This window comes from Musa acuminata, chromosome BXJ3-3, assembly GCF_036884655.1.
Source record: "Musa acuminata AAA Group cultivar baxijiao chromosome BXJ3-3, Cavendish_Baxijiao_AAA, whole genome shotgun sequence".
Classification (NCBI taxonomy): domain Eukaryota; kingdom Viridiplantae; phylum Streptophyta; class Magnoliopsida; order Zingiberales; family Musaceae; genus Musa; species Musa acuminata.
The window spans coordinates 8,584,208-8,599,105 of NC_088351.1; the positions used below are offsets into that span (position 1 = coordinate 8,584,208).

General features: G+C 39.6%; 1 protein-coding gene across 1 annotated transcript; it reads left to right on the top strand.

Moving 5' to 3' along the window:
- The first annotated feature begins 781 nt into the window (after positions 1–781).
- On the top strand, positions 782–4,103 carry LOC103977919 (subtilisin-like protease SBT3.10). The gene is made up of 10 exons (XM_065142845.1): positions 782–914; positions 989–1,083; positions 1,174–1,271; positions 1,546–1,707; positions 1,786–2,399; positions 2,489–2,550; positions 2,623–2,889; positions 2,971–3,088; positions 3,178–3,349; positions 3,441–4,103. The coding sequence occupies exons 1-10, from the start codon at positions 816–818 to the stop codon at positions 3,986–3,988; spliced, it is 2,235 nt and encodes a 744-aa protein (XP_064998917.1). The 5' UTR covers positions 782–815; the 3' UTR covers positions 3,989–4,103.
- Positions 4,104–14,898: the final 10,795 nt, after the last annotated feature.

Here is a 14,898-nt window from a genome sequence, read left to right on the forward strand (position 1 = left end):
ACTAGTCCATTTTGGATGACTCGTTAATGCAACTTCTCCATATCCAAATCAAGACGAGTTCTCAATATATACTATCCTCTATCTTTCTGCTTCTCTTCCTCGCCAAATCCCTTTCAACGGTGACTAAGAAAAGAAATAATCAAGGAAAGGGTCACTTTAGGGTGGGTCTCAATGCAAAGGAGCTATGCTGGTAAATTATATTAGTATAAAAAGTATAATCATGTTTCTATCATGCAAAAAAATCAAATAATCATATATCAAAGTTTAGATGTATATACCTTTTGATACTATTTAAAATATCTTTATCTAATCTGTATACGAATGGCATCCAATCCAAAATTTATAATGATATCGATGAGAATGAGACTCATATTTTTATATCTTTCTATTCTTTTAGAATCACTATAATCTCTCAATCTAGAATAAATAATTAAGAGATTGATTTGATTAAAGTAAATCTATTACCAAAAACTTCACGCAATAGTATTTTACTTTAATTGGACCGTATGAATCTTTCATATCACAACGTTTTACGTAAAGTAAATTACTTTATGGGTGAGTGAATGATCGACGTGGATGAAAATTGGATGTTGACATGGATGAAAATATCACGTTAACAAAGATATATTCCCCTTATCATACAATAAAATAATATCCTTTTATTTTTATTAGTCTTTCACATCAACGAAGTTTCCTTGGCTTTAACTCGCCACAAACAAGCTATCATTGACCATCACCACCGTCGGTCATGTGGCTTCATAGGCTTGTAAGTAGCGCCATTGGAGCAATGCTGCTCCTCCACAGCCACATGCAGGATGGGTTCCCAGCATCTTCTATCCTCTATGCTTCTACTTCTCTTCCTTTCAAGCTTCATCCAAATGGTAGCACTTGGACGTACACCATCATCGACCAAGGTCCATGAGCGTCTCTCTTCCATCTTAACATTTGATGTCCACGGACTAACATCTCAATGGTCTCTTCTGTTCAGTTGCTGTACATAGTGTACATGGGAGAGAGGCAACAGGAAGATCCAGACCTTGTGACTGCGTCGCACCATGATATGATGTCTTCCGTACTGGGGAGGTGTGCATTTTTGCACCATATATAGATTGTGTTCCTTTCATCTTTCTGTCATATATGCTCGATTACAGGTTATTCTAATTGGTGATTCAGCAAGGAGGAAGCTGTGAGTTCAATTGTCTACAGCTATAAGCATGGCTTCTCGGGTTTTGCAGCCATGCTTACAGAATCTCAAGCAGATCAAATTGCAGGTTCTTCCTTCCTTCTTCAAGTTCTAATATGATTAACCGCACAACTGATGAGAACAATCCATCGCTGGTTGGCGTCTTGAGATGAGAAACAGCATGTTTATAGTGAATAAATCATGTCTCCTTTGTTGGTTTAAACATGTAAATGGATCATGAAAAGGAGAATTGATGTTCGTGAAAAGTTATGAGAAAAAAAATCGTATTTATACATATACATAATTCTCAATGAAGATGAGTAAGCGCCTTGATCATATTGCCCTTATTCTTTTATTGGTAGAATTGCCGGAGGTGATCAGCGTCAATCCAAGTCGCAGCGTTCCGCTGCATACTACACGAAGCTGGGACTACCTTGGTATTGGTTATGAACAAACCCAACCCACAGGACTACTTCGAAGAGGCAACTTCGGCGATGGCATCATCATCGGAGTTGTCGACTCAGGCAAGCGTTATATATTTATTTGGTAACTGGCATCGAGCTTGTTGATTTGACCGTGTCATGTGAACTTTGTTTGCATAGGCATTTGGCCGGAATCGAGAAGCTTCGACGACCATGGTTACGGCCCCGTCCCATCCCGTTGGAAAGGAACGTGTGAAGTAGGTCAAAACTTCACCGTCAACCACTGCAACCGCAAGATCATCGGTGCAAGATGGTACGCCGGAGGCGTCGACCCTTCTCTCATCGAAGGAGACTACCAGTCTCCCCGGGATTCCGAGGGCCACGGAACGCACACGGCTTCCACGGCAGCAGGCTCGTTGGTGAGTGATGCGAGCTTCCATGGTCTGGGCGCCGGCACAGCGAGAGGAGGAGCTCCTCGTGCCCGGCTAGCAATCTACAAGGCATGCTGGGCAAAAGCAGGGTGTCCCGACGCTGCTGTGCTGAAGGCGATAGACGATGCTATCCATGATGGTGTGGACATCTTATCACTCTCACTTGGGGCCATACTTTTCTCAATCTTTGCTTCCATACATGCGGTAGCAAAGGGGATAACTGTGATCTTCTCTGGAGGCAACGATGGTCCCGTTCCCCAGACCATTTCTAATGACCTGCCGTGGGTGATCACGGTGGCAGCCAGCACCATGGATCGATCGTTTCCTACCATCCTAACCCTCGGAGACAACCGAACCGTGGTGGTGCGAACATGTAGTTTTCACAGACGCTAATACATTTGAAAGTTTGCATCTACTTATATTGAATTAATTGTTCATGGTTGCTGCGGCAGGGACAATCCATCCTCTATGAATCCACCGATGGAGAATTCAAAGAGCTAGCAGATGGTGGGAGGTAACTATAATTCGATTAAATGTTCTGAAAGAAAAGAGTACCTAGTAATGTGAAATTCATCTATTGTTGCAGTTGCTCGCGCGACGTTCTGAATTCGAGTGATGTAGTCGGAAAGATTGTGCTCTGTTACGAGCTTGCCATCGCCTCAAGCTCACCACCCAAGCTACACTTTCCACTGGCTGCCATTAATGTTCAGGAAGCAGGAGGGAAGGGCATTATCTTTGCACAGTACTCCGCCAGCATCCTAAACTACATCGACGAAATTTGCAACGGCACCGTTTGCGTCTTTGTAGATTACGAGATCGGAAAACAAATAAAAGATTATGTAACGAATACAAGGTCTGCTCAACTCGAGTTCAGTTTCCTAAACAGATCAGAATTTTCTTTTCGGGAATAGTAACCACGAAAGGAAATTGGCAGATCCCCGCTGGTGATGGTGAGCCTAACGCGGGATATGGTCGGGAGTGGAGTTATGTCGCCCAGGGTCGCAGCTTTCTCGTCGAGAGGGCCGAGCATATTGTTCCCAGATCTAGTCAAGGTCGGTGCAATTTCTATTATCTACTAGAAGCTCACATGTTTGGTTCTTTTCGATGAACTGGTGTGCTCACCATCACTGCCTTTGGACAGCCCGATATCACAGCTCCCGGAGTCCTTATCCTGGCCGCAGTGAAAGATTCCTATAAGTTTGAGTCTGGAACATCGATGTCTTGTCCCCATGTTTCTGGCGTAGCAGCTCTTCTTAAAGCAGCACATCCTCAGTGGTCTCCTGCTGCCATCAAATCAGCACTCGTCACAACTGGTAAGTAGATTTACCATCCTGCTTCTGCATCGTTCCGGAGTTCTTCTCTCTCTGCTTTCCTGATGTTAAAGTACATAACCTCTGTTTTAAGCTCATACGGCCAATGCATACGGCTTCCCCATAGAAGCAGAGGGAGTTCCTCGAAAGCTCGCCGATCCTTTCGACTTTGGCGGCGGTCACATCGATCCTAACAAAGCCGCTGATCCCGGGCTTATTTATGACGTCGATCCCGAAGACTACTTCAAGTTCTTCAACTGCACTTACGGTCCGTCGACCAGTTGTGACTTGGTGGACAGTCGGCTGTATCGCCTGAATCTGCCCTCCATCTCCATTGCCGACTTGAAGAAGACACCACTGACGGTGTGGAGAACCGTAACCAATGTGGGGGACACGGATTCCATTTACAGGGCAATGGTGGAGTCTCCTCCGGGTGTCAACATGGTGGTCGAGCCTTCTCTTCTCCAGTTCAATGCTTCCACGACGACGCACAGCTTCGCGGTGACGTTCACGCCGCTTCAGATGGTGCAAGGGGACTTCAACTTCGGAAGCTTGACATGGTTTGATGATGGGAAGCACGCAGTAAGAATTCCTATCGCAGTTCGAGTGATCATCCATGATTCCTTCTCTGATACTTCTTAAGGCATCTGCTCTATGTTGACTACTATGGCAATAAGTTAAATGTTGAAGTTGTATGGGGAATAAAAACTAAGGTGTGTAAAATGCTACCCAAATATTGATGTCGGCTTTTGGTTTAGTCAATTTGTTCTTTTATAGGCTTGTGTGAGCTACTAATTTACTTTTGTCCAGATGTAGGTCACGACCGAACTACTATGGCAATTAGCGTGTTCTTCGTTTGCATTTCTATATTTGATCTAATTTAACAAACCTCTTAATTTGGTTTACATCTACTAGGCATCTTTCGTATGCTTTCAACAAATTCTAACATCAAAATTATATAATTTTTAAAATTACTAAAAGCGAAGTAAAAGGAATTAGTGCAGCAGATAAACACGTTGTCACGTCGTGAAAAATATTTTGTTTCGATAAAACTAGTTTCCTAAAGATGTTAACTTGAAATTATACGGAAACATAGGGAAAGAGGAATTCAATTTGCAATAAGGTAAATAGCAAAAAGTAAATGCAAACCAGATTTTAGAGTGATTCGGTCGTCGTGACCTACATCCACTTCGCCGATTCCTCTTCCGTCGAGGCCACCGGCATCCACTATTGATCTTCCTTTAATAGGCAAAGATCAACCTCCTTCTTACACCCTCTTCTTCTTTTACCGGGTTTAGAAGATAACCCTTGCAAGTACTCATTCCTCCTAAACAGAATTCTAAACTTAGACTTGGAAGAGGAGATTTCTTAAGTGGTTACAACAGCATTTCTTCACTTTTAAACTCTTTGTGCTTTTATGTTTTAACTAGGGATGAGAAATGTATTTATAGGCTTCAAGTTGATTCAAACTTGGAGCCTAAAAACATCTCATCCCAGGTTTCCCGGGCATAGGTGGTACCATTGCTAGTGTTAGTCTGACACTGACACTGCACTAGGCGGTACCACCGCCTGACACTGGGCGGTACCACCGCCCTGACTGGTGGTACCACTGCCTACAGCCTCTCGGAGGTTGTGTTTCGGTGGTACCACCGCCCAGACCGACGGTACCACCGCCCAAATTGGCGGTACCACCACCTGACACAGTCTCGGAGACTGTGCCATGATGGTGTCACCTCTTGGGGCATTGTTTGGGCCTCTCATTGGGCCCAACACAGTCCTTACATGAGCCTAGCTAACCCCTAATTGGGTTGGCCTAAATTCAAACCCAATTACGTGCTAACTATGATTTTTAAGACATATTCTAAGCTAAACAAGTCCGTAAGTCTAGTTTCTTCCGGTGATCTTTCGACGATTTATCGGCAATGTTCCGACGGACTCCCGGCAAGCTTTTAGACTTCACGATGATCTTCTTGGTGAGTTATGACGAGCTTCTTTGGCAAGCTCCCAAACTTCTCGGTAGAACTTCCAACGAATGTCTAGACTTCTGACGAACTCTCGAACTCCCAACAAAATCGCGTCCTTAACTCCGGGACTTCATTTTGCTTCATGCCTTGCTATCGTAGTTAATCCAGCATATGTAAAAATATACTTCGATCTAGACAATTAATACTAAGCATTAATCATATTTTCCGGCATGTCTTTGGCCCCTTGATGCTTCGTCCAATTCTTTTACGCATCGTCCTCTCTTGCGGCTTATTGCCCAGTCGGCCAGTTGACTCTGCAACTCCGATATCCTTGGCGCAATATCTATTCTTCTTAGCCCGATGCCAGAATCCATGGCCCGAAGCGTTCTGTCGATACATCGACCGATCCACCAGCTCGACGTTCAATCTTCTGACATGTTTTTCTTTGGCGCAACATGATTTTTCCTGCTTTAATTGTCTCATCCTGATTGAAGCATCCTGCGTCACTCAAAAGACAGATTAAAACATAAACACTTATCAATTGGTTTCATTATCAAAATCTAAGATTCAATAATCTCCTCCTTTTTTAATGATGACAACCAATTGATGACGAAGTTAACCTTAACTCCCGAAATTTAAACAAACTCCCCCTAACAAAATTCATGTCATATTGATAGAACCTTGAATTCAAGCAAAATTCAAGTCATTGTAAATTTCATCTGGAATATTTGTAATATGTCATCATGCATAACATGATCATACTCGGTGAAGATCAACTATCCTTTTAATTTTTTTTTGAATATTTTCATTAAACATATAATTTTTAAGAAAAAATTATATATAATTTTATGGATTGGCATGTTTTTATCCATTGCACTAATTCACCTCCCCCTCTTAGTACTGACCTCTTTCCTAACAATTGGTATCGGAGCCTTATTTTCTTATTTGGTTTAACACCCAAAGAGAAATGACTCTTTTTGACTTTCAAGATGGTCACTCTCTCATTCGTCCTCCCTTTTTCAATAGGATAGACTACATTTATTGGAAAACTTTAATGAAAGTTGTTTTGCTTTCACTGAATCTTGATTTATGACACATAGTTAAATTTGATTTTCAAATGTCTTCTTTTCCAATAAACAATTAGAATGATTTAGAGAAGAAGACTTTTTCTCTAAATGCAAAGGCTATGAATGCCTTATTTTTCACCTTGGACAAAAATGAGTTTAATCGAATTTCTACGTGTGAAACAGCTTTCAAAATTTGGCATACTTTCGAAATCACACATGAAGGCACTAGCAAAGTTAAAGATTCGAAAATCAACTTTTTGATGCATAATTTTAAACTATTTCAAATGAAACCAAGCGATACTATTGGAGACATGTGTTGAATCTCGTATTTTGATGATGAAACTACTTGATATATGTTTATGATTTAATCTGCGTTTTGAGTGACGCAGGATGCTTCGATCAGGATGAGACAATTAAAGCAGGATAATCATGTTGTGCCGAAGGAACATGTCAGAAGATTGGACGTCGGGCCGGTGGATCGGTCGACGTATCGACAGAAGGCTTCGGGCCGTGAACTCGGGCATCGGGCCAAGAAGAGCGGGTATTGTGCCAAGGATATCGGAGTTGCGGAGTCAACTGGCCGATTGGGCAATAGGCTGCACGAGAGGACGATGCGCCGAAGAATCGGACGAAGCGTCGAGGGACCAATGACATGTCGGACAACTTGGTTAATTGCTTAGGATTAATTGTCTCGATTGAAGTTTTGTTTTGTTGTGCAGGATTAACTATGATAACGATGAAGACATAAAGCGAAACAAAGTGTCGGAGTCAAGCGCGAAGGATTTGTTGCGAGTTCGAGAGTTCGACGGAAGTCCGAAGATTCGTTGGGAGTTCGCGGAGCTCGCCGAGAAAGATCGGAGCTTGCCGAAGAAGCTCGTTGGAACTCGCTAAGAACAAATTGTGAAGTCTAGGAGCTTGCCGGGAGTCCGCAGAATGGTTTCCGAGAGTTCATCGGAAGACCGCCGGAAGTTTGCCGGAAGCTCGCTAGAAGAAGTCTTGACTTGCGGACTTTGTAATAGCTTAGAAAATGTCTTTAAATTCATAGTTAGCACGTTAATTAGGGTTAGGATTAGGTGTTAATCCTATAACCCAAGTAGGGGCCAATTAGGCCCAAGTTCGGACTGGTTTGGACCAAGTTTGGAGCCAAACCAAGTGAGCTGGAATAGTGAAGAGGTGCCACCGCCAGGGTTGGAGGTAGCACCGCCCAGGCTATGTCTTCCTGCGAGGTTGGGAGGTGCAACCGCCCCAGCCAGGAGGTGCAACCGCCCCAGCCAAGAGGTGCAACCTCCTCTGTCAAGAGGTAGCACCGCCAGAGCTCAAGTTTCGAGCTCTGCCAGGCGATGCAACCACCGAGCTCAGTCTTCGAGCTCTGGCAGAGAGGTGCATCAGCCTGAGCTCAGTCTCGAGCACTGCCAGGTGATGCAATCACCAAGCTCAGTCTTCGAGCTCTGGCAGAGAGGTGCATCAGCCTGAGCTCAGTTTGGAGCTCTGCCAGGTGATGCAACCACCGAGCTCAGTTTCGAGCTCTGCCAGGTGATGCAACCACCAAGCTCAGTCTTCGAGCTCTGCCAGGTGATGGAACCATCGAGCTCAGTCTTCGAGCTCTGGCAGAGAGAAGCAATCGCCTGAGCTCAGTCTTCGAGCTCTGCCAGGCGGTGCCACCTCTCCAGTCAAGAGGTGCAACCGCCTGATCCCAGAATTCTGGGATTTGATCGATTTGATCGTTTTGAGCTCGAATTTTGAATTGGGTTGGGGCCTATAAATACCCCACCCATTCAGCACTGAAAAGATACAGACCTACACCGAAATCTTGATCTTTTCTGTGATTCTAGGAGCTCAAAAGTGTTGTAAAGCCTTTAAGTCTCCTCCTTCTGTTCTTCAAGTTTTCAGTTGTAAAGTGAGGAGAGAAAGGTCTGTAAAGGTTGTCTCCTGAGCCTGTCAAAAGGAGAGAAACTGTAAAAGGGCAGTTAGCCTTCGCCCATTGAAGGAAGGCACCTAGTTGACGTCGGCAACCTCGTCGGTGGAGGGAGCCAAAAGTGGAGTAGGTCAAGGCTGACCGAACCACTCTAAATCTCTGGTTTGCGTTTATTTTCGAGCACTTTATCATTACTGCAAACCTCCTCCATTGCTACTGCTCTCTGCGCTTTCACGAACAAGTTCTAAGTGTTGTTCTTCCGAATCTGCATTCAGACGTAAATTCGTATTTTCATACATTACTGTTTACGTTTACGTTTGATTCTGCAGAACTGTCTTCCGTGCTTTTACGAACGAGCTTCTTTGCAGTTTACACTTACATTTTGATCCTATTGATAACTGCAAACTTTCCTCTACGATTTTACGAACGAGTTTCAACATTTAGACGTAAAACTGCATTCAGACGTAAATCGGCTTTCCTCGCTCAATCATCAGATTTCAGTTCACGTTTACGTCTTGATTTCAACTGCATACTGCCTTCTGCGAGTATACAAACAAGTTTCAAAGTTTAGACGTAAATCTGCGTCTAGACGTAAAACTGCGTTTAGACGTAAATCTGCGTTTAGACGTAAATCTGAGTTTAAGACGTAAATATGAGTTTAGACGTAAATCTGCGTTTAGACGTAAAACTGCGTTTAGACGTAAATCTGCGTTTAGACGTAAATCTGCGTTTAGACGTAAATCTGCGTTTAGACGTAAATCTGAGTTTAGACGTAAATCTGCGTTTAGACGTAAATCTGCGTTTAGACGTAAATCTGAGTTTAGACGTAAACTGCGTTTAGACGCAAAACTGCGCTTAGACGCAATCTGCGCTTAGACGCAAACTGCACTTAGATACAAACTGAGAATTTGCTTTTGCATCATAATAGTTTTTGAACGAACGCAGCTTTTGGTTTTTAATCGCTGTAAGATTTCCGCTGCACTAATTCACCCCCCCCCTCTTAGTGCTCTCGATCCTAACAACATGTACACCCGTTTTACGGATGTCATCAATAGTTTAAAAGCTCTTAGTAAAACTTTTTCGAATTTTGAACTTGTTAGTAAAGTTTTACGATCACTTTCTAAAAATTAGAATTCGAAAGTAACAGCTATTCAAAAATCAAAAAATTTGAATACTTTTTTTATCGAAGAACTTATCGAGTCTCTAATGACCTATGAAATGATGTATAATGAATATAAAGAACTTGAGAACCACCTTCCAAAGAATAGGAAAGATTTGGCACATCGAACAAAAGAAGACCACTCGAGCATAAGCTTAAGTGATGGTGAACTTGAACTCCTTACTAATAAATTTAAAAAGTTTATGAAATAAAAATTAAAGAACAAAAAGAACATAACTACTTGCTTTGAACACAAGAAAAAAAACACAAATTAGGATGAATCGAGCTCCTCCGAAGACGATGAGAAAATCAACAAAGGCGATGTGGCAAACTAGACCTTAACGGCTTTCGACAATGAGGTAATCAAAATGCCTTTAATTTAATTTGAAATTACATAATACTTTTCATGAAGTATTTTTTTTTATTTAGAAAATTATATATAATTTTTTTCTTGAAAATTGCATGTTTAATGAAAATGTTAAAAAAAATAAAAGGGTTTAAGGATTATGCTTATCTTTCTAGTAATTTTGAAAATGATAATAAAAATTATATGTTTATGATAAATAAAATGATTTTGATTAAAAATACTTTATGAAATCATGTTTCATGATATCATGCTTAATAAATTTATTTTTTAAAATTATGCATGATGATTTGACGTAATGATGAGTTTTAGGTAATTTATGGTTTATTGATCTTAATGATTTCCATGATGATATTTGCTCTTTTGATTTTAAACTATGATGTACGATTTTTATACAAAATTAAACTTGAGCATGCTTATATGAAATCAATCACTTAAAATGTAACACATAAAAAGAAAAATATATTATTGGATTTAAAATCATGAATCTATTTATGTTATAAATTTTGTAAACCATGAAATTGATTTTGATGGTTTGAATTTAATAGGTTTTATCGAAATCATGATCTTGATTTCTCGAGATTTATTACATAAAATCCTTCATAAATCAAGATTTCTTACTCTTTATTCTCTTGTATTTTGAGAAAATTTTCAATATGCATCATAAGAGTGCTTATGCATGAATTGAAACCTTTTTCTCCTATGTTTCCTTTTACGTTTTACTAAAGAGAACATCTTTTTCGAAATTCATGACTTAAATTTTTTTTTTGAATATCTTTCATTATTTGATCTCCTAAGATTTTCTTTTGATTATTTATGAAGAGGTTTGTCAAAATAAATCATGCCTTTTGGTATTCACATGATCTTATCTTTCATGATATGATTTTTATGCAATTCCTTGTATTCATGAAATGTTTATCTCATCACCCAATTAATTTTTCTTGATATTCTTCATATGATGATATGAATTTATGCATAAGATACTCATGATATTATTTTGATGCTATGAAATAATATAAAATTTGTAAGCTTATGAGTATCATATATGCTATGATGGTTGATTTTTAGTATCATGGATAGAGTAAGGATGATATGTAAAGTTTTAAAATTATGCATGTTTTAATTTGAGAACATAATGACGCACAAATAAGATTGATACTTTATCTTTGTCATGCTTTGAAAATTATTATAAAGGAAAAAATAGATACAAAATTATATTCTTCCCTTTTTTTGACAATAATAAAGGGGGAGATAGCTAGCTTGCACAAGTCAAGAAAATGCAAAAACTTGCAACTTGTACATTACTAAAGGAAGCAAGAATCACTAGCTTGAACACTTCAACAAGAAAGCTATCTTGTATTTATTTTCGAAATATTACTAGCTTATATTTTTTAAAATGATATAAGAATTTGCTAGCTTGCATGATATAAAACTTGCTTTCTTGAATATTACCTAGACTTACTAGCTTTCAATCTCAAAAGAAGCAACATTGATATCTTGCTTATCTTAAGAAGCAAAATATGCAAATTTACACATCTCTAATTACTGTTAGCATGCATGATGTAGAACTTACTATCTTGAACAACACCAAGACTTACTAGCTTGCATAATGATAAAACTGGAAATTATATTTATTATGTAATGATTTAAACTTGAATTTCTAAACACATGAGAATTGAACTTCTCATTTTTGTTGATGACAAAGGGGGAGAAGTATGATCATGTTATGCATAATGATGTGTTGCAAATATTCATGATGAATATTTGCAATAACTTGAATTCGGTTTGAATTCAAGGTTCTATCAATATGGCATATTGATAGGAGGAGTTTGTTTAAACTCCGGGAGTTAAGGTTAACTCCGTCATCAATTGGTTATCATCATCAAAAAGAGGAAGATTGTTGAATCTCAAATTTTGATGATGAAACAAATTAATAAGTGTTTATGATTTGATCTGTGTTTTTAGTGACGCAGGATGCTTAGATCAAGATAAGACAATTAAAGCAGGAAAAATCATGTTGGGCCGGAGGAAAACATGTCAGAAGATTGTACGTCGAGTAGGTGGATCGATCGATGTATCGACAGAAGGCTTCGGGCCATGGATTCGGGTATCGGGTCAAGAAGAGCGGATATTGCACCAAGGATATCGGAGTTGCGGAGTCAAATGGCTGATTGGGCAATAAGCCACAAGAGAGAACGATGCACCGAAGAATCGGACGAAGCGTCGAGGGACCAATGACATGTTGGACAACATAATTAATGCTTAGTACTGTCTAGATCGAAGTGTGTTTTATATATGCAGGATCAACTACGATAGCAAGGTATGAAACAAAATGAAGTCCCGGAGTTAAGGACGTGATTTTGTTGAGAGTTCGAGAGTTCATCGGAAGTTCTGTAGGAACCAGCCGAGAAGTCTCAGAGCTTGCCAGAGAAGCTCGTCGGAACTCGCCAAGAAGATCGTCGTGAAGTCCAAGAGCTTACCAGGAGTCCGCTGGAATATTGCCGAGAGATCATTAGAAGTTCGCCGGAAGAAACCAAGACATAGGGACTTGTTTAGCTTAGCAAATGTCTTAGATTTTGTAGTTAGCATATAATTAGAGTTGGATTTGGACCAATCCAATTAGGGGCCAATTGGGCCCATGTAAGAACTGTGTTAAGCCCAATGAAAAAGCTTAAACAATGCCCCAAGAGGTAACACCGTTGTAGCACAGTCTCCAAGATTGTGTTAGGCGATGGTACCGTCGGTCTGGGCGGTGGTACCGCCCAAACACAGCCTCCGAGAGGCTACAGGTGGTGGTACTGTCAGTTTGGGCGGTAGTACCACCCAATGCAGTGTCAGTGTCAGACTGACACTGACGGTGATATCGCCTAGCGCAGGCGATGGTACCGCCCGTGCTCGGAAAACTCGGGATGAGATATTTTTAGGCTTCAAGTTTGAATCAACTTGAAGCCTATAAATACTCTTCTCATCCCTAGTTAAAAAACATAAGCATAAAGAATTTAAAAAGGAAAAAACGCTGTAGAAATCTCTTATGAGAATCCTCCTCTAGTCTAAGTGTTAGGATAGTTTGAGAGAGGAGTGAGTGCTTATAAGGGTTGTCTCCAAAACCCGGTAAAAGAAGAAGAGGGGTGTAAGAAGGAGGTTGATCTTTGCCTATTAAAGGAAGATCGATAGTGGATGCCGGTGGTCTTGACGAAAGAGGAATCAGCAAAGTGGATGTAGGTCACAATGACCGAACCACTATAAAATTGACGTATTCTTTGGTTTACATTTACTTCCTGTAATTTACATTAACTGTAAACTACCTTCAATACGCTTTTACTTCGCTTTCAAAGTTAAGCATTTTCGAGTTTCGTTTTATCGTAAGAAAGGATTTTCTAAAACTAATGTTTTTATTCGTTGTACTAAACCAGATAAAAAAAGAAGAGGGGTGTAAGAAGGAGGTTGATCTTTGCCTATTAAAGAAAGATCGATAGTGGATGCCGGTGGCCTTGATGAAAGAGGAATTAGCAGAGTAGATGTAGGTCACAACAACCGAACCACTATAAAATTGGCGTGTTCTCTAGTTTGCATTTACTTCCTGCGATTTACATTAACTGCAAACTGCCTTCAATATGCTCTTACTTTGCTTTCAAAGTTAAGTATTTTCGAGTTCGATTTTATCGTAAGAAAGAATTTTTTAAAACCGATATTTTTATCCGTTGTACTAATTCACCCCTCCCCCCTCCTAACAAAGACAACATAAGGTTTAATATAATATGATAACATTTTCACTAAATTAATTTTTTAGAAAAGTAATACTTAAAGTTAAAAAACTTATCACCATCTCTATCCATCTTGTTATAATATGTGAAAATATTTATTTTGTATGTTATTTACATTTGTCAAATTTCAAGTGGGTTAACATAATTTTATTTATCTCCATAGAAAATTATCTTTACGAGGAGTTTGTCAAAAGGATTGAAATAATGAAGAGGAGAGAGAGAGAGAGAGAAAGAGGAAATCCTGTACATAAAATGGAGAGGACACTTACGATTGAGCAATTCTCGTAGAACATCCATAATTATATGAAAAGTCTCTTTTACCCTTATAATATTTAAATAATTTTACCTATAGCCTCAGCCCTAGTAACGCCTCTATCCATGCTTAGCCGATCAATCTGTTTATTTTCACTATAGTCATTCGTGACCCACCAGGAGGGAACACAAGGGTTATGACCATCTCCACGAACCCTACTAACCTTCTCCCTTCTTGTGGATCTATCCATCGCCTTCTCCTTCTTTGAACTCATCTTTCTCCTCCTTTGTCAATGATTGTCAGTACCACAGCTATGCAATGACCAATAAGCAATCCTTCATTTATCATGCAAGAGCCATAGTCAACCATGACAAGGGTCGACGAGGCACAAGGTAGAGGGGGGGGGATAGTTGGTGGGGTGGGGTGGAGGTAAAAGAACGACGAAGGATGATGACCGACAAGAATATAATTATTATTTATTAAAAAAAATACTCTATGATTTTTTTTTTTAATTTAGGGTGTCCAAACCCAAAGTTATAGGTTTTTTTCCAAAAATTATATATTTTCATATGCTTTATTTGTTTGAGAATTTAGAATTTTTTGCCATCCATTTTGGATCGTTAGGTCAAATGGATCCCTCGATTACAACTACGTGATTGACTTGATAAACATGGCACAACAATAAACGCTTTATTATGATTTCCATCATTGAAGTGGAACACATCAGATACAGAAAAGGGAACAACGTCCCTTTCAGATTTGTTGAAAGTTCAATTAAATCTTATATTCCAGACAATTTGATTTTGAGAGTATTATCATAATTAAAAGTTTTATTAAGTTAAATTAGGACATGTTCTCAATATAAGCTTTACAGGTGCTGCTGGAGAATATTTATATCTATGATGAATATAAATGGATTGGAGATTAATCCGATATTACAAAACCATCAAAAGAGACGGATGATGAATTCGATCTACAGTTTTTATGAGATCATCCCCTCACCACCTCGGGACTTCCATTATTGAAAAGAATGTGTGAATTGATAAGACCACATTATTATTGACTG

What these genes read in the sequence shown, in the direction of transcription:
- LOC103977919 (XM_065142845.1), top strand. Translation starts at nt 816, where the DNA reads ATGGGTTCCCAGCATCTTCTATCCTCTATGCTTCTACTTCTCTTCCTT. An exon ending in GTACACCATCATCGACCAAG is followed by an intron (nt 915 to 988) that starts GTCCATGAGCGT and finishes TCTTCTGTTCAG; the next exon opens with TTGCTGTACATAGTGTACAT. An exon ending in TCAAGCAGATCAAATTGCAG is followed by an intron (nt 1,272 to 1,545) that starts GTTCTTCCTTCC and finishes TTTTATTGGTAG; the next exon opens with AATTGCCGGAGGTGATCAGC.